At 42.2% G+C, this 19,745-nt stretch overlaps 1 protein-coding gene across 4 annotated transcripts in view; it reads left to right on the top strand.

Annotated features, from left to right (window-relative positions):
• The window catches only part of maml3 (mastermind-like transcriptional coactivator 3), a 524,196-nt gene extending 504,923 nt beyond the window's left edge, over positions 1–19,273 (top strand). For all 4 annotated transcript variants that reach the window (XM_043674113.1, XM_043674111.1, XM_043674110.1 and 1 more), the window contains exon 5: positions 17,684–19,273. In XM_043674113.1, the coding sequence (XP_043530048.1) occupies positions 17,684–18,669 (986 nt within the window). In that variant the 3' untranslated portion in view covers positions 18,670–19,273. The remainder of the gene's footprint in view (positions 1–17,683) is intronic.
• The last annotated feature ends 472 nt before the right edge of the window (positions 19,274–19,745 follow it).

The following is a 19,745-nucleotide window of genomic DNA, read 5'->3' as shown; positions in this document are numbered from 1 at the left end:
TCAGTCTTACACTTTTTCAAAGTTAAATAAAAAGGATTTTGCATGCATTTCTAAAGCTGTTGTACTGTGAAAATAAGCTAATGTACAGAGTCAGAGAATTTGAGAATTATCGCTTTTCTGTGTAATTCATGTGATAATCAGTCTGCATCCCTTTCCCATTGTATGTTCATGTTACTTAAGCAATGCTTACGCTGGAAAAGAAATAGATGTTCCAGGAAAACTCTGATGTCTTTACAATTACTAATACTCAAGTGTTGAGCTTCCAAATCCTCTGAATGAAACAGTATTAAATCAAAATATGAAATTCAAGTGTAACTAACATTTTTCTGGGGAGCCAGGCAGTTGGTGTTGATAGACTGCCATTGGATTCTACACTGAATCGTTTGTTAGTCCAGTAGCCGGTTACTGCAATCACAATTAGAATCTTCCACACCCATTCCCAAACCTACTCTGCTGCTTCCCAACCCTGGAGATGCCTGGAACCCTCACTTAATTCTCCTGTGAGCAGTTAGCAACTGCAATGAGAAATATCCATCTCAGCAACACAAAATAGAATGGTTAGAATGGCCAGCCAAACCAATTGGGTGTCAACCTTAGTTGAAGTTCATGGAGTCCTGTGAAGATGATCACTTTCCTCTACTGATGCAGTGCCAGGATGAGACTTTAGGTGGCAGTGTTAGACCAAACCACATGCTAGGGGAGTCTCAGTTATGGGAGCCATGACCTGTTTTCACTCCTTTCCTTGTATCAGCGCTCCAATCTCTTTTAACGACAGCAATCTAGTGCTTAAGGCCTGCCAGCAAACTGCAGGACCAGAAACTATTTGGTACCAGCAGCACCACCAGTTGCAGTGGCCACTCCAGGGACTGTAATTAAACAGGAGCAGTAACAATGGAGCAAGTCCAGCAATAGACCACTGGAGCCATGCAGACAGGCCACTATGAGAAGTGGGAGGGTTTGGTAGATGAGTTATTCTAATCATTGGGCATCGCTGGCTGGCCAGCATTGATAGCCCATCCCTATTTTCCCCTAAGAAGGTGGTGATGAGCTGCCTTTTTGAATCGCTGCAGTCCACTTGCTGTGGGTTCACCCACAATACTGGTAGGGAGGGAATTCCAGGATTTTGACCCAATGACTGTGAAGGACTGGCAGTATATTTCCAAGTCAGGATGGTGAGTGGCTTGGAGGGAACTTGCAGGTGGTGGTATTTCCAAGTACCTGCTCCCTTGTCCTTCTAGATGGAAGTGGTCATGGGTTTGGAAGGTGCTGTCTAAGGATCTTTGGAGTGTAGGGGGGGTGTTGTTATGGAATGGGCCCTTTCACAAAGAAGTAGGCCTCCTGTGGGCCACTTTGAGCCTGATTGGGCATGTGGAAGGGTTGGTTGGGTGGAGGGGAGGCTGCGGGGAAGGAAGCTGTCAGGGTATACATGGCGATCTCTGTTAGCAGTGGGAGCATACTGCTGCTGACAGAATGCCTGTGGTTACCTCATCCGCCCAATATTACTAAATCATTGTGTACCAGGGCCAAAGCTGGAGAGGTAAATCAGGACCGAATAACTGGAACTTGGGGCAGTGCTAAGACCAGGGGCGGGGCCCATGTGCTTGGGTTAGGAGACATGGGATGGGGGTCCTGGCCAGGAGCAGTTTTATGTACCAACCCCTGCTCTCTGCAGACAGGATCACTGTTACGTAAGGACAGTATCTAACTATTCAATCAAGGTGAGGTCCTCTCCATGTTGTTTTATTGCACCTCTTTGGAAGCCAAGAAAATGTTCTGCAAAGTACCTCGTGAGAATGTAAGGCTTGATGGATGCCGCTGAACTTCAACTGGAGGGGTCCAACATTTAGCTCGATTCTTCACTTTGATGTTTGTTTTTTTTAACCAAACCATGTTCCCAGCAGCTATCAACCTTCTCCCCAGGACTTTTCTTTTGTTATTTGTAAAGTTGCGTCTTTATTGAATGAATCATTTCACATATGGTATTTGCCCACAAAGTATTCAGATTGTTTTAGCTTTCTGGGGAACTGTGAAACTAAATGTTAACACTAACACAATGACTCACTCGTCAGTGGAATCACAGCAACCCAAAACAGATCTGTTAGTTTAATGCTTCTTTCCTGCTAAGGCCCTGTTCAGCAATGCACCTCACATGACATAGTTGGGAGCTTTCAAGTGCACTCTACATAAGTTTAAAAAAAATTTCCACTAAACTAAACTGAAAAATGTAGTGTAATACTATTTTACATGTAATTATCCTGACATTTTAGACAGCCTGTGTGGTTCATATGGTAAATGCATGGCTTATGGAATCGACAGATCAGTGAGGATCCAACTTCCATCTGCAGATGGCCCTGTGGCAGCTGCTCTCAGTCAGATGATATTTGATGTTATATAATTAGACCAGACACTCCTGAGGTAAATTTGGAAAATTAGTTCAGGTACCTGCTCCTGGACGACTAGAAATTGCAATAATAAATGTAGAAATAAATAATAAATGCATATTGTAATCACCCCTCCCTGATTCAATATGATGCCAATCGTCACTGATACACAATGAAAGGTCAAAACGACGACGTGCAGCAACTTGCATTTATGTAGCACCTATAGCAGTGTAAAATGCCCACAGGACGCTTTGCAGGAGCATTGACCAAATGAACTAAGACAAAATCTGATGCCTTTGGAACTACATGACAATATTAACCACCTCCTTCAGTGAGAGGAGAGGAGGAATTTGAGGCATTTGACAGTTACTGATCATTTTGGCACCTGCTTAATAAAGCACACATGCAAAAGGACAAAGTAATCCCATTAAGTTCTGCTGCATCATATTGTTTACCCCTGTTTTTGTATGCATAAAGCCTCATTGCTAAAAACCCTGGCTGCAGAATCCAATATAAAATACTTAGCGCATTAAACTGAATTTCTTTTCTCAGCTATTTTAGCAGAGGTGTTGCTCTATTTATTTTAAACATGTTAAAACCTCAGCACAAATAGCCAAAGGTGGAATTTCAGCCAAAAGCATTAGCATTTGTACGCTTAATGCCATGGTATAATTTTAGAGTCTTTTTGTTTTCAAACTGTACTATATCTAGCAAGCATTTCTTTTATGTTTTCTTTTGCCAAACAGCAATTTATTCCATCTCGTTTCCATTTGTTTCCCAGTGAAATTCTGGCAGGAACAACCATGATGAACAGCATGGTTACCACCAGTGATTACAGCACTACTGTTGCTATGCTATTATTCACCACCATCTTCCATCAGTAGCCCCCACAATCAACGGTGACATTTTTTTAACTATAACAACCAATTTTGGTTGAATGCTCTTTGAGTTCTTACTTGATTGATGTATTTGTGGACCTTGTACATCCTGTGTCCCTCTCACAGAGAATACCTCGTAATCCTCAAGAAGCTCAATTGTGTAGTTTATTAATTGAAATTACCTGGATAATTAAATCTAATAATTTTATTAATGAGTTAACTATGCACGTGTGGAGTTATTGGTCCCAATAAATATTCCATTTATTGCACGTATTTTTAGCTAGGGGATTTCCAATTTATATTCAGCTTTTTCCTTTGATGTTCGCTGCCTACCCTTTCCTATCTTAAAGATACTGACTCGTGCTTACATTCTGTACCTTACTCCAGTGTCTATTATGTTTCTTTGATAGTCAATCTTAGCAAGCCGTTCGATCATGTGGAAAGTCAGGGTTGAGTCCAATGTCAGCTCAGGCATTTGGGCAGGAATTATTAGCTGGCAAATTTCCACGGGGTTCTCCTGATCTCTCACTGCAACTTCAGTGAAAAACCCCAGCAGTGCAGTGAATGGCTATCGACCTTGTTTCCCAGGTCATATACTGTAGCACAGAATCAAGAGAACCCACCCAATTGCAATTTGCACTCAGGTCTTCTAAAGAACTGCCACTGTTTTTGTTTCAGTATTCCAATTTTGTTTCCCAGAAAAAACAGTGGTATTTTCTGACTTGGCATACTTCAGAAATTTAAACATGAAAGGTTGTCTGCAAGGTGTTAGAAAGGATTCTGAGGGATAGGATTTATGACCACCTGGAAGAGCATGGCTTGATTAAATGCAGTCAGCATGGCTTTGTGAGAGGCAGGTCATGCCTCACAAATCTTATTGAGTTCTTTGAGGATGTTACTAGACAAGTTAATGAGGGTCGAGCGGTGGATGTGGTGTATATGGACTTCAGCAAGCAAGGCATTTGATAAGGTTCCCTGTGGTAGGCTCATTCAGAAAGTCAGGAGGAATGGGATACAGGGAAATTTAGCTGTCTGGATACAGAATTGGCTGGTTGACAGAAAACAGCGAGCGGTAGTAGAAGGAAAATATTCTGCCTGGAAGTCAGTGGTGAGTGGTGTTCCACAGGACTCTGTTCTTGGGCCTCCAGTCTTTGTAATTTTTCTTAATGACTTGGATGAGGAGATTGAAGGATGTGTTAGCAAGTTTGCAGGCAACACAAAGGTTAGAGGTGTCATTGACAGTATAGAGGGCTGTTGTAGGCTGCAGTGTGACATTGACAGGATGCAGAGATGGGCTGAGAGGTGGCAGATGGAGTTCAACCTGTATAAATGTGAAGTGATGCATTTTGGAAGGTCGAACTTGAAAGTTGAGTACAGGATTAAAGACAGGATTCTTGGCAGTGTGGAGGAACAGCGGGATCTTGGTGTGCAGGTACATAGATCCCTTAAAATTGCCACCCAAGTTGACAGGGTTGTAAAGAAAGCATATGGTGTTTTGGCTTTCATTAACAGGGGGATTGAATTTAAGAGCCATGAGATCTTGTTGCAGTTCTATAAAACTTTGGTTAGACTGCACTTGGAATACTGTGTCCAGTTCTGGTCGCCCTATTATAGGAAAGATGTGGATGCTTTGGAGAGGGTTCAAAGGAGGTTTACCAGGATATGGCCTGGAATGGAGGGCTTATCTTACGAAGAGAGGTTGACTGAGATCAGACTTTTTCATTGGAAAAAAGAAGGAAGAGAGGGGTCCTAATTGAGGTGTACAAGATAATGAGAGGCAAAGATAGAGTTGATAGCCAGAGACTTTTTCCCAGGGCAGAAATTGTTAACACTAGGGGTTATAGTTTTAAGCTGTTGGCGGAAAGTATAGAGGGAATGTCAGAGGCGGATTCTTTACGCAGAGAGTTGTGGGAGCATGGAATACGTTGCCAGCAGCAGTTGTGGAAGCGAGGTCATTGGGGATATTTAAGAGACTACTGGACATGCATATGGTCACAGAAATTTGAGGGTTCATACATTAGGTTTACCTTACATGTGGATCAATGGTCGGCACAACACCGTGGGCTGAAGGGCCTGTTCTGTGCTGTACTATGTTCTACCAATATATTGAGAGGGTGATACAGAGTAATTTGGGTCCCTTTGTGATAGATTTAGATGATTTGTGATACCAGTTATATCCATTATAAAATACAGAAGGTGCATGGAAACGAAGAATAAATCACAGGAGGAATGAACTAGGTTCAATATAAATACCAGAAATATTGATAGTGAGACTAATGAGCTTAAAGATAAAGAAATATTCTGTGATTTGATCGTTTCCATGATAGAATATTAAAAGAATTAGGTGAGGACATTGTTAAAGCATTAATCATGATCTTCCAAAATATTCTTGATTCAGGAATTGTCAACTTGGATTGGAAAATTGCCAGTGTCACTCAATATTTAAAATGGCTAAGAGATTGAGCTTGGAAATTATCGACCTAATGCAGGGAAGTTACTAGAATCTGTTATAGGACAGAGTGACTGAACACTTGGAGAGATAATGAGCTGATCAGAGAAAATAGCATGTATTTTATAAAGGTTATGTCATGTCCAACGAAGCTAGTTGCATTTTTGAGGAAGTAATACAGTAAATGAGATGGGATCTATAGCAGTTATTTATATGGTCTTCCAGGAGACATTTTTAAAGTGGCTACTGCACTTGACGGCAGAGCTCCACAAATACATTAGCTGACTTTTGACAAATGATTTTGTTGCACTTCCACAGAAGAGACTGTTAACAAATACGAGAGCACATGGAATTGGAAAGCAACCTATGGCTTTAATAGGGAATTGGTTAGAACGAACAATGAGTGGGGATAATGGGAATATACACAAATTGGCAGCATGCTGTGATCCCCAGAGATCTGCACCGGGCTGCAGCTTTTTACTATATTTATAAATGATTTGGATGAAGGACAAGAGAGCCATATATCTGAAGGTACCTGTCGACAATAAGTTAGTTGGCACAGTAAATAATGTAGATGGGAATAGGAAGTTGCAAAAGGACAGAGATAGATTAAGTGAATGGGCAAGACTGTGGCAGATAAAATAAAAGGTAGGAAAGTATGAGGTCATTCACTTTGAACCTAAGAACCATAAATCAGAATATATTCTAAATGAAAACAGGAACTGTGGTTAAGGGGAGTGATCTAAGGGCCCAAGTCCAGTAATTGCTCAAAGCTAGAGAACAGATACAGAAATTGATTGAACAGGGAAATGGAATTTTGACTTTAAAATGAAGAGGAATGGAAGAGAATGGGTTGGGAGTTATATTCCAGATACACAGTACTTTGTTTTAAATTTATCTGGAGTGCTGCCTTCAATTCTGAGGCACTGCATTTCAGTAGTAATATAATAGCCTTGGATTGAATGCACTATAGGTTAACCAGAGAGATGCTGGGATTAAAAGGGTGTTTTGCATTATGAGGAGAGATTTTATAGGTTTGTATGGAAGGATTGCAGGATGATCCAAATCAAGTGTTTAAGATGATCAAAGTCTTCAGAATCACAGGATCCCTACAGTGTGGAAACAGGCCATTTGGCCCATCAAGTCAACACTGACCCTTCAAAAAGAATCCCACCCAGACCCACCCCCTCCCTATAACCCTGCATTTCCCATGGCTAATCCACCTAGCCTGCGTATCCCTGGACACTATGGACAATTTAGCATGGCTAATTCACCTAACCCACACATCTCTGGACATCATCTCATGTTAATATCTCAGACATTTCATGAATAAAATGCTTTGAAAAAAATGAGAAAAACAGACTTAAGGTGGCCAGTGGTCACATGATCAGGTTATATCAAGCTTATGAAACCAACAATGAACAAAACTCACTCCAAGTCAAAAGTGCTGGAAAGCTATAAAATGGCACTGAACCTCATGTATCTGTTTGTTGATTCAGACCTTTTTGAAAGTTAATAAATTGCAGTGACAGGTGCCTACAAATTATCCTGCTTGAAGAAACTAAAATGCTAATCATGAGAACAGATAAGTGAAATATATTCCCGGCAACAGCTTTTGGGGAGGGCAAATGGACATTATCAGCAGATTCGGAAGATATTCTTTCTTCTCAGGTTTTCTTAGGCTCTGAAAAGCAGCATCAGCTGGGTAACATATTCATGAGAGAAAAACTATTTTTCTCAGTTAGGAGAGTCTAGAAACAGGGGTTGTAACCTTAAAATTCAAGCTAGGCTACTTGGGGTGATGTTAAAATGCACTTCTTTACATAAAGGGTATTGGAAATGTGGTCACCAACCAGTTGTTAAATTGAAAACATGTCATTTGAAAACATTAAAACCAATTCAGATACATTTTTATGATGTAAGGGTAGGAAGGGTAATGGAACCAAAATGGGTAGTTGGAGTTAAAAGACAGTGCACTTATGAGCTAATAGCCTGGTGGAACAGGCTTGAGGAGCTCAGTAGGCCACTCATAAAACTATTTGGCTACAATTCATGGGATTTTCCTGGCAAATGTGGTTCCTTGCTAAACCGTAAAGTGCATTTACCTGCTGAGTTACCAAACTTATATGAAATATAAACGTTAAGAAAAGTGCTTAAAAACTTTTAACTTCAAATTTGGGAGAGAGAAAAGTCAGAGTTAGAACACGTTGCGGCATGAAACGATTCATAACTCAATCTGCCAAAATGACCCCTATCACTGGGAAAGGAATGGTCAGAGGACAAGTTATCACTAAATGGCATCACCAGCAGCCTTGGAAGATGTCATGTACACATCTATCCTCTCACCATCAATTGGTCTGTTACCCCCAAAACAGAACTCACTATTAAAACAGGTGGGTGGGGAGGGGGTGCGCGCTGGTTACTGGTTTGTTCCATCATAATTGAGACATCAAGGGTACTTCAGAATAGATTTTATTAATAATTGCCTGCAAAAGAGATACCAGGAATCAGTCAAGAGCAGTGTCCAAAGTCCAAAAATCCACTTGATTTCCGTATGCATTTGAAAACATCAACATTCATCACATGCTCTGGACTCAGCAATGTTTTCCTTTTTCTTACTAGCCCCTCACCCCCACCCTCCCAGCGATTTTTATTAACATATTTTGCAAATTCCATCCCACTTTGTTAGTTCTGTGCAAAGCTTAACTTACAATACTTGAAGGGTCTGCTACTCCATATATCACAGAGACCTTGAAATGACACGGTGGTTCTATAGTAACCCACCAGCTCCTCCACACATAAAATGCTGAGTTCAAATTACTGCCTTACATGGAATGTTTATAGAAATCTGCAATGCAAAAGCTGCCATTGAGTCCACGTTGACTGTCCAAAACAGATCCCACCCAGACCCACCCCACTACACTATTCCCATAAACCTGCATTTCCCATGGCTAATCTATGTAGCCTTCACATCCCTGGTCACTAAGGGGCAATTCAGCATGGCCAGTCCACCTAGCCTGTACACCTTTGGATTGTGGGAGGAAAACAGAGCACTCGGAGGAAACCCACAGACATGGAGAGAATGTGCAAACTGCACACAGTCACCCAAGGGTGGTATCGATCTCAGGTCCCTGGTGGTGTGAGGGAACAAGTGCTAACCACTGAGCCACCATGCCATCATTGTTGCAGGGGCTCCCCTAAATACTCAATGGAGATAGGCTCTGATTGGCTTGGGAATGAGTCTTGCAAACCAGAACAGGATGTAGAAAGGAAACTGTGAAATCCTAGTCTGCATCCAAGCATCAAAATTCATCAATTTGCTTACTTCTTATAGACCTTGTATACGTTAAAAAAAAAACAAAATCTACATTATTTTAGTGCCAATATTATTTCAGCGGGGTGGCTACATTTTGCCTCAGGACCTCTGGTGGGGACGGAAATCAAAAAAATTATCAGTGAAGGTTCAAGCTTTTGATTGCTATCTTATGACTTGTGTTGGAAAGTGCACATGTGAGAGTGAAGAATGAGGTGAGGATCAGGTTGAAGTGGGATATCATTCATGGTTATAAGGCCTTGTGGCATGGATTGTCCCGACTCACATTTGAACAATGGCAGACATAGCAGAGACCTGGCACTTCATCAGGATATTTCCTGTTATAGTAAATCAGGGATTCCTTATTTAAAACAGAGAGGCGGGAAAATATTTTCTCTCAATGGTTATGGGTCTTCCTGAAAAAGTGATGGAAGGAGGGTTCTTGACAATTTTGAAGGCAGAGATAGATAGATTCTTAAACAGAAAGGCTCAGCAGGCTGAAGGGACACTGGACTTGAAATGTTGATTCTGTTTTTCTTTCGAAAGATGCTGCCAGATTTGAATTTCTCCAGCACTTTCTGTCTGTGGTTCAGATCTGCAGCATCCACAGTACCTTGCTTTAAACTATTATAGATAGATTCTCATTAAGAAAGGAGGTGGAAGGTTATTGGGATGGGCAGGAATGTGGATTTGGGGTGACAATCAGATCATCCATGATCTTATTGCATGTCGAATGGCCTGGTCCTTTTTTATATGTCTGTACAAGAGAAGAAATTTGGAGGGGAAGGCGAACTTTTACACTGTTTGTTCTTTATCTTCATGCTCTGTCAATCAGGCGATCTTCCCATATTTTTGCTCCTGCTGAGCTGATTTCCATGTGATTGCATTCAAATGGAACACATTACATTATTGCATTAGAGTGATTCACTTAATAATGACGTGAGTGAAATCTGCACTGCAGCCTAATGAACAGGCTTTCCTCTATCGGCAGTGAGCAATATAGTGAAACCACAAGTGGCAAGCTGCATTTTTCAGTAGTCCAGCCTTTGTGATGTTGAAGAGACCAGAGGGCTCCATCCCTTGTTTTTGTTTTGCTGGAGTATACTAAAATAAACAGACGGATTGCATAAGGAGCATTAGCTTAAGTTCAGCTTAGTCTGCAGCCAGTGTCACTGTATCCTTAGATAAGGGGGTATGCCTTTGTGTTAGTTGTGACACAGCTTACATTTGAATAGCTTGGTTGGGTTTATGAAGAATGATTGATTAAGCACTGAAAGGGCTGGAGACCCGACAATGCCTGTGGAATTGTACGCTGTCTGCTGCCAGTATATCCACACGTGGAAAACAGGGTCTTTTAGCTCAGATGTGGGAGGCCATCACCAATGGTGAAATGTTTGCATCAACAAACCTGCCCAGTCTCCTTTACATCGATGAATTAAGATGAATCTTAATGATAGAACGAGAATATTGTGTAATGTCTGAGGTGGAGGCCATACTGTTTTCTAATCTGAAAACAGAATTTCAGTAATGTTTTATCCAGTGCTTGAAAACTAAGGGGTAGAATTTCCATAGGTATTCACTGATTTTCTGCTGTGACTGGCAGAATTGTACCATTTCTTTCGGGGTTTCTGCCAAAGCTGTGCAGGAGATTGGAAGAGCCAAGACAGAAATTACTGGCACAGAGTTTACCCTGGGCCAGACCGGACAGGGTTAGAATGGCAGGTTTGAATTACCCCCAGCACTGATAGGTGTCTTTAGTCTTAGCAAGTCTTACCACTTTTCATCCTGGGAATTTATAACATATTTGGTCACTTTGTGTGCAGAAAGCACTTTCCTGATGACGTGTCTCTGACAATTTTATATCAAACTCTAATCTTGCTATTTAACAAAATATTTGGTTCACTATTGCCACTTGTTAATGATTTTTCAGACATCTACAAATTTTCAGATACTTCTTGACAAGATGGAAAAGCCTAATTTTCTCAAGTCTTTGCTCATAGCTCAATCTCTTGACCTTTGGAATGAGCTTTGTAACTTGTGCTCCAACGTGTCTCTCTTCCTGTTCTGACTCAAACAGAATTGGATGCATTATTCAAGAAACACACTGAACAGAACACTGTACCATTTGGTTACACTTCCTCGAACTGATAGTTAACTGTTTTGCCTGTGTAGTAAAACATTGATATTTTTGTTTGTTTCTCCATATTAGTTGAACGTGTTGAGAGTCTAGAGTCAAAGTGTGTGGCACTGGAAAAGCGCAGCAGGTCAAGTAGCATCCGAGGAGCAGGAGAGTTGATGTTTTGGGCATAAGCCCTTCATCAGGAATATGGGGGAGGGGAGGCAAAAGGGGCTGAGAGAGAAATAGGAGGGGGTTGGGCCTGGTGGAAGGTAGCTTGAAAGGCGATAGGTAGATGAAGATGGAGGGTGATGGTGATAGATTGGACCAAAGGGTGGAGCAGATAGGTGGGAAGGAAGATGGGACAGGTAGGATAGTTCAAGAGGGTGGTGCTGAGTTGCAGGGTTGGATCTGGGATGTGGTGGGTTGAAGGGAGATGAAGAAACTGGTGAATTCGATATTGATGCTGTGTGGTTGGAGGGTCCCAAAGCGGAAGATGAGGCGTTTTCCTCTAGGCGTCGGTGGCTAGGATTTGGAGGTGGAGGAGGCCCAGGACTTGCATGTTCTTGGCGGAGTGGGAGGGGGACTTGAAGTGGTCAACCACAGGGCAGTGGGGTTGTTTGGTACATGTGTCCCAGAGATGTTTTCTGAAATGTTCCGCAAGTTGGCATCCTGTCTCCCCAGTGTAGAGGAGACCACATTGAGAGCAATGGACACAGTAGTTGAGTTGTTTGGAGGTGCAGGAAAATCTCTGCCGGATGTGGAAGGATCCTTTGGGGCCTTGGATCGAGGTGAGGGGGGGAGGTGTGGGCACAGGTTTTACACCTCTTGCAGCGGCAAGAGAAGTTGTGGGAGTGGAGGGTGGGTTGGCGGGGGGTGTGGACCTAACAAAGGCATCACAGAGGGAATGGAGATGGAGAGGGGAGGGGAAGGAGGTGTCCTCAAACTCGGCACCGCCCTCTTGAATGTCCTACCTGTCCATCTTCCTTCCCACCTATCCGCTCCACCGTCCACTCCAACTTATCACCATTGCCCCCCCCCCATCTTCATCATCTCATTCCCAGCTACCTTTCCCCCAGCTCCACCCCTCTCCTGTTTACCTGTCAGCCCCCTTGGGCTCTCCCTACAGTCCTGATGAAGGGAAAATACCCGAAACTTTGATTTTTCCACTCTTTGGATGCTGCCTGACCTGCTGTGCTTTTCCAGCGCCGCACATTTTTACTCTGATCTTCAGTATCTGCAGTCCTCACTTTCTTCTATATTGAGAGTCAAGCCTGCTAGAACAATGCTCAGTTTCGTCCTTAACTATTTCAATACTATCTGTGGGGTGTACATGTTACATTTCTCCTTTCTGTAGGCAGTATTCCTACAGCTGTCTGCACTAAATTACGTATGCCATTTTTACAGCTGCTTCTGAGCTTCCTCCCGAGTGTTCCCCCAGTTGTTTGTCTGGTCACCTCAGTGAAAAGGCTCAAAGGAAGGATCAGCCAGGAGCTCCTGAGGAAGGTGAACTAAAGCCTGCCTCAAAATGGAATCATTAAACACTAGGCCTGAGGTTTCTTAATGAGGAGATGGGATCCTTCCACCTCATTGAAGTCTGCTTTTGCAGCAACCTCCAATCAACCTCTGACCTCCCACTGAGGGACTCCTTCAATCAGGTTGGTGCTGGGCACTTGACAAAGTAGGTGGCCCATATGATGCCTGAAAACTTGCACCACTCCTCTACATCTTAATTAAAGTCTTAGTTATCCCGATTGCCTGTTCTTCTCCATTGAGCAAGTTGCTAATTCCAATTCCAGTGAAAACCCTCCCTGGGAGACACACAGAGAGAGAAAGAAGAATCTCAAGGAGAGAGACAAATTGATTCCCCTCTTTTTGACCTACTGCTCAGCCGGCCACAACAAATATTTAGCGCACAGCTATCGCACATCGATTAGAATGTTAACTGAAAGAGAGATATTGTTAGCAACTAACCCTAAGATAATATAAAATGTGATGAAAGTAATAAATCTTGGAGGAAAATATTGTTGCAGATCAGGAGAATAAAGTTTATACAGTTAAATAGTCCTCAGAGAACTTGAGGTGTTAGATTCTTTATCTGAGGCCACAGCTGTTTAATTGCTAATCAGCATTCTCAGCTTTTGTGCATTTTTCTGCATATCTTTGAGCTCTCAGTGAATGGTTGCTTTTCCAATTTGCTTTTTCACCAGGCCCTGTTTATTGAGATAATGATGGAACAGGGAGGTATAGAAAGAGTTCCAGCCTTTTTCTTGCAAAATCATCTACCATTTTTTTAAAAAAATCTCAATCAGATGAAGAAAATTCATTTTCCTTCTTTTTGTTACTGCTCAAATGCAGCCATTGTAATATAGTTCAAAGTGTATTCTTGAGTCTAGCTCCATTGTCTTTCCAAGCTGTTTAACTACCAGACAAGGTTTTCATTTACCAATAAGTGAAATCATAGAAACATGAAATAGAGCAGGTGCTTCGGATTTCTTAAGGCAGGGATGTACTTCTGAGCCTCTATAAGGCTCTGGTCAGACCACATTTGGACTATTGTGCCCAGTTTTGGGCCCCATATCTCAGGACGGATGTACTGGCCCTGGAGCATGTTCAGAGGCGGTACATGAGAATGGTCCCAGGAATGAAAGTTTAACATATGAGGAACGTTTGAGGACTCTGGGTTCATACTTGATGAAGTTTAGAAGGATGAGGGGGGGGATCTAATTAAAACTACAGAATACTGAATGGCCTGGACAGAGTAGACATTGGGAAGATGTTTCCATTCGTACGAGAGACTAGGACCCGAGGGCATAGCCTTAGAGTAAAGGGAAGACCCTTTAGAATGAAGATGAGGAGAAACTTCTTCAGCCAGAAAGTGGTAGTCTATGGAATTCATTGCCACAGAAGGCCATGGAGGCCATTTCATTGAATATATTTAAGACTGAGATAGACAGGTTCTTGAGTATCAAGAGGATCAAGTGTTACGGGGAGAAAGCAGGAGAATGTGGTTGAGGAACTTATCAGCCATGATTGAATGGCAGAGTAGGGCTGAATGGCTCTATTGCCTGGTTTTGATTATTCTTTTCAATTAAAAATTAGGACACCTCAGAATCATTAACACCTCATTTACCTTCCCACGATATTTAGTATTTAAAAAATTCTTTGTTGCATTTTATTACTTTCACAATACAAATGTCAGATTAAATTATATAGTGCGTTCTGAAGATGATTGACTTATCGACTTTACAGTGTATGATGTGAGACTAGTGCTTTCCTAATTTTCTTCTGTAACCTTATTGTAGTACTTGCCGCATATTTACTGCTTCTCTCCGGTGTCTCTCACAAGTGGTCCTTTTGCATGTGGGCCTAGACCACATGTATCAATATGACTGTTTGCTTGTGAAGTACCTCATTGCTGAGCTTCATTCTGCCCATAACCCAACATCTGCATTTATAGCAATGTTAGTCCAAGTCAACAGAGAGTAGGCCTCTATGACCGATGCTGTTTTTCCCTCTTTAGGATGGGGGGGGGTAGCACTGTGGTACCTGGTACCTAGTACCTAGGCACTGTTTCAGTTAAGATCAACTGACTTGAGTACAGATTCAGAATTGAGTCTGGGGCATTCAGTCTGTGTGACTGAGTACTTCACCAAGTGGTGTGTTTAACTATGTACAGTCTACTTTAAGTTATAAAGCAGTTCATTTATCCTCAGGCACATTCACTACTGTGGATTCATCAGGATGATATCAGCAATTATGAGAAATAATTTTCGAGAGTATTTGTATTTCTGAGGGAACAAAGAAGCCTATGATCAAGTTTAATTCACATATTTGAGGTGAAGGATTTTGATGCAGTGAATAAGAGAACACTTCAGTGATCAGGGAAACCATCAATCACCAGCAGAGTTAGGAAAGGAAAAGGACATAGGGTCATACAACATGGAAACAGACCCTTCAGTCCAACTAGTCCAGGCCAACCATAATCCCAAACTAAACTAGTCCCACCTGCCTGCATTTTACCCATATCCCTCCAAACATTTCTTCCTCATGTCCTTAACCAAATGTATGTTAAACATTGTAACTGTACAATGTTTAACATACTACATCCACTACTACACCTGGACGTTCATTCCACACAGGAACACGCTCTGTATATTAAAAAAAAACTGACCCCATGTCTTTTTTAAATCTTTGTTGTGGTTCAACGAGCACCCAAGCTACAAATCTTCGCACAAACTTTTTAAATCTTTCTCCTCTCACCTTAAAAATGTGCCTGCTAGTTTTGAACTCCCCCCACCTTAGGGAAAAGACCTTTGCTATTTACCTTATGATTTTATAAACCATTATAAAGTCATCCCTCAACCTCCATTGCTCCAAGGAAAGAAAGTCTCAGCTTATTCAGGGTCACCTTATAACTCAAACCCTCCATTCCAGGCAGCATCCTGGTAAATCTCTTCTGAACCCTCTGCAGCTTAATAGTTTAAAATATAATACAATAATAGATGTCTGTTAAGCTGTGAGGTTTGAGTTGGTGAATGCTTTGCTTCAGACAGAGCTGCATCTTAACACATTTCCCTTTCCCTTGAGGGAATAGTGGGGAGGTAGTCAAAGGATTCCTAGGCCAATGATCAACCATCAAACTGTCATGAGCACTCCTTCTGTGGCCAGTGAGTCCTGCTGTGCACTTGAACTGGGAATCTCAGGTCCAGGAAGTAGGAACAACCCACCACACCATAAAATCTCTTTAGGAACTGCTCTGTTAAAGGACATAGAAAAATTGACTTCACTGTTGTGCAGTTTGAGTTTGCTGCTCTTACCTGACAATTTGTCACTGCCGGCAATATTTTGGGAATGCTTTAGGGAAAGAAAGGCCTTGTGTTGTGTAATCCTCATCAAGGGACCTTTAACATCCCAGGGCAGGGTGTTACTCCAGTGGAGACTTCCCAACTTCCTGATGGAGGTCAGACAAGTTTTTCTTACTTTTATTCAAATACAACGCCAAGTCATCAGTGTGTTATCCGTCCGTAGGCAGCACTTAACTCAGTTCTAATGTGGTACTTTGAAAAAGACATATTCAGAAACTGTGTCTTCAAAATCTTTGTTTATGGTTCAGGGCTGGAGAGAAGGAGGTTGGCAAACACAACAATTGTCAAGTAATGGCTTAGTACAATGACAGGAGCTCTGAATGTCACCAACAGGTGTATGGTTGTGATTCTGCGTTAAATAAGTTTCCAATCTTAGCTTTGTGTGGGGACAGGTTTTGCAGCAAAGATGCTGGTGCATGCTGGGTGGTTCCTTGTAGAGAAGGAGAGATTGGGGTGTCAGTCATTGCAAGGTGGTCTTACAGATGACCTCACTAATAGGACTCATGGTGGAGTGGTAAGAAATAAGCTGCCTTTTTAAAACCTAAAGTTAACTGATAGTTTCTCTGGTGGCTTAATGCGGATTTTTGTTGCATGCTATCGTCCTGAAGAGTAGAGAAAACTCCCAGGTTCAAAACCTGCTACGTGCTGAGTTGGAGGGTCTCACCTCATTTAGTGACAACAGTGCAGAGGTAAATGTAACTACTTGAGTGGAGAAACCAGTTAATGGATTTTGCTCCCATTTACTATCCTGCAATCCTTGCTGGAAGGTACGTTGTGCTTATTAAGGTGTCATTCATAGAACATAGAACAATACAGCGCAGAACAGGCCCTTCGGCCCTCAATGTTGCGCCAATCTGTGAACTAATCCAAGCCCATCACCCTACACTATCCCATCATCATCCATGTGCTTATCCAAGGATTGTTTAAATGCCCTTAATGTGGCTGAGTTAACTACATTGGCAGACAGGGCATTCCATGCCCTTACTGCTCTCTGAGTAAAGAACCTGCCTCTGGCATCTGTTTTAAATCTGTCACCCCTCAATTTGCAGCTATGCCCCCTTGTACAAGCAGATGTCATCATCCTCGGAAAAAGACTCTCACTGTCCACCCTACCTAATCCTCTGATCATCCTGGGTATGTCTCTATTAAATCCCCTCTTAGCCTTTTTCTCTCCAATGAGAACAGACCCAAGTCCCTCAGCCTTTCTTCATAAGACCTTCCCTCCAGACCAGGCAACATCCTGTTAAATCTACTCTGCACCTTTTCCAATGCTTCCACATCCCTTCTGTAATGGGGCGACCAGAACTGGACACAGTACTCCAAGTGAGGCCGCGCTAGCGTTTTGTACAGTTGCAGCATGATATCACTGCTCCACCATGGCAGCTTCAAGGGCTGACATCTGCAAAGACAAAGGTTCTGACATTCTAGACTCGTGTGAAGAATTCCCACTGAGCTGAGGTACTAGAGGGCCATCATGCCAACAAATTAAAGCATGACATGTTTCAGTTCCAAGCGACAGTCTTGGTTTCAGTGGTACTGAACTCAGTGAAATATTTGATGCCATACTACAGTCATACTAAACAACAGAAATAGTCTGATCACAGACGGAATATGGTTTTAAAATGGTTCAGTATCATGTAACAAAATCCAACTAGTGTCTACCTCTTTCTCGTTGTAGGTGCCGCCCAGGAATTGGCAGCTGCACGGAACCAGGCGCTCCAAAATGCAATTCGTCCCCGAATGATGGCACACAATCCAGGCATGATACAGATGACGGCAGTCCAGAATTCTGGTGCGATACCTGCCACCACTGGACAGTCAGAGATTGGCATGGTGTCCTACAGTAATGCCCAGAGTAGCCAACAAGGAATGTACAGTATGAGTCCAGGCATGAACCAAATTCTTCAACATTCAAACCAAAGTAACACGAGCATGGCACGTAACGTTAGCCAGATGCAGAAACAGCCTATTGCAGGACAAGGGGTTGGAATGGTACCTGGTTATGGACAAAACCTTCTTGGAAACCCTGTGCTAGCCCAACAACAACAGCAACAGCAACAACACGTCAAAGGACCAGGAGGGCAAGCAATGCCCAAGGCTCAAGCTCAAAGACTACAGCTCATTGGAAGCTCTGGTACTCCAGCTCAGAGCTGGCAGCAACACAGTTTGCAGAGCTTGCCCAACAGAACTCAAGCAAACAGTGAGTTGAGTCCATTCAGCAACAAATCAGCTTATCCAATGCAACCTGGTCAAACTAAGATGGCCAAGCAGCATTTTTCCCAGACGATGGGGCAGCCAGTTCTTGACACTGCCGGTACAGTTGGAGGACAAATGATGCCTCATTTTGCAGGACACGCAAGGACCAACCAACCGAGACAGATAGTCATGTCTGGCATGACCCAGACAATCCACAGCATGGCTGGTTTTAATCAGGCCACAGGTCAACAGTTAACAGCAGGTTGCTACGCACAGAGCAACCCGGGTCAGGGGTATCACACAAGAACCACAAATCAGGACATGTCCTTTAATTACGTCAGCCAATCAGGGGCTGGCTCCTTCTCTAATTTATCAGACAGTGGCGATCTGATGGACTCTCTTATCAAAAGTGGATCGACGGAAGGCTGGATGCAAGAGTTTGATGAAATATTTGGTAACCAGCAGTAGATTGGACGAAAATGGGTTTTTAATTATTAAAAAAAAAGCTGTTAAATTAAGGCTTCCTCTAAATAAAAGTGTTTAGGGACCAAGTAAAGTAGGCCTAGTTTTGTAGTTGCACTGCTGTTGCATTACGGTGCTGATGTACATGTAGATGTGATCCAAACTGTAATGGTTTCATGTAAATAGATTTTTATATAAGTCCAAATATAAGGCTTACCATTGGGTCTACTTCCTGTAAAGAATGGCTCTTAGTTTAACAGAACGTTGAAGTATTTTTATTTCATTTTACAGTTTTCAATTCATCAAGAAAGCAATGATATTGCACTTCAGACAATGTCTAACTAATTATTTTTACTGTAAACTCTAAACAGATGTGTTCATTGAATACAATTTTTTTGTAGATTTCATTTTTACTCTGTATCTTAAGCAGTGCTTGGAACCTGAGCTCAGTTCTTTTTAAATCTGTACAGAATCCTTGACTGTGTAAAAGTGTGATGTTGAATAACATTTTCTTTGGGGAGGGTGGGAGGTGGGAGGTGTCAGGGGATAGGGAGAATGTTATGTCAATGAATCATGAGATCTTATTAAAAAAGAACTTTAATGTGAATTTGCAATATTTGAGGTTTTATTTTTCCAGAGAAGCTTTTGAATATACAATAGCATGAGGGAGCAGGATTCTTCCCAGCCATTTGCCCCCACCCCGAAAGGCAGATGTTTCCAAACCAACCATAGTTCACGCTCTTGGGTGTTACTCCACTGAAAATGTGTATGAAATTCAGATGAGAATAGTCGGAGCTACACTTAGCCTGCTGTCACCCACTGTTGTAACTCACCGAGAAAGATAGTCTGCGTAGCTATTCGAGGAAGGGAAAATCAATACCTTCGCAAGGAAAAGGTTAGGGGAAACACGACATTTAAAAAACTAGGACTGTTAACAAAATAGGAAATTGTACACCTCAGAAAGAGACCTGTACCACCTCCTGTCCTTGTTACCTCCAAGGTGCAGAAATATATTGCTGCCCACCAAACCCTGCCCATCTTTTCTCCAATTCCAAGTTTAAATCGTTCCCATCAGGTTCCTT

The sequence above is a fragment of the Chiloscyllium plagiosum genome, chromosome 32 (genome assembly GCF_004010195.1).
Source record: "Chiloscyllium plagiosum isolate BGI_BamShark_2017 chromosome 32, ASM401019v2, whole genome shotgun sequence".
Classification (NCBI taxonomy): Eukaryota; Metazoa; Chordata; class Chondrichthyes; order Orectolobiformes; family Hemiscylliidae; genus Chiloscyllium; species Chiloscyllium plagiosum.
Note: the sequence above shows the minus strand (reverse complement) of the source record. Positions and strands in the feature narration are given on the sequence as shown.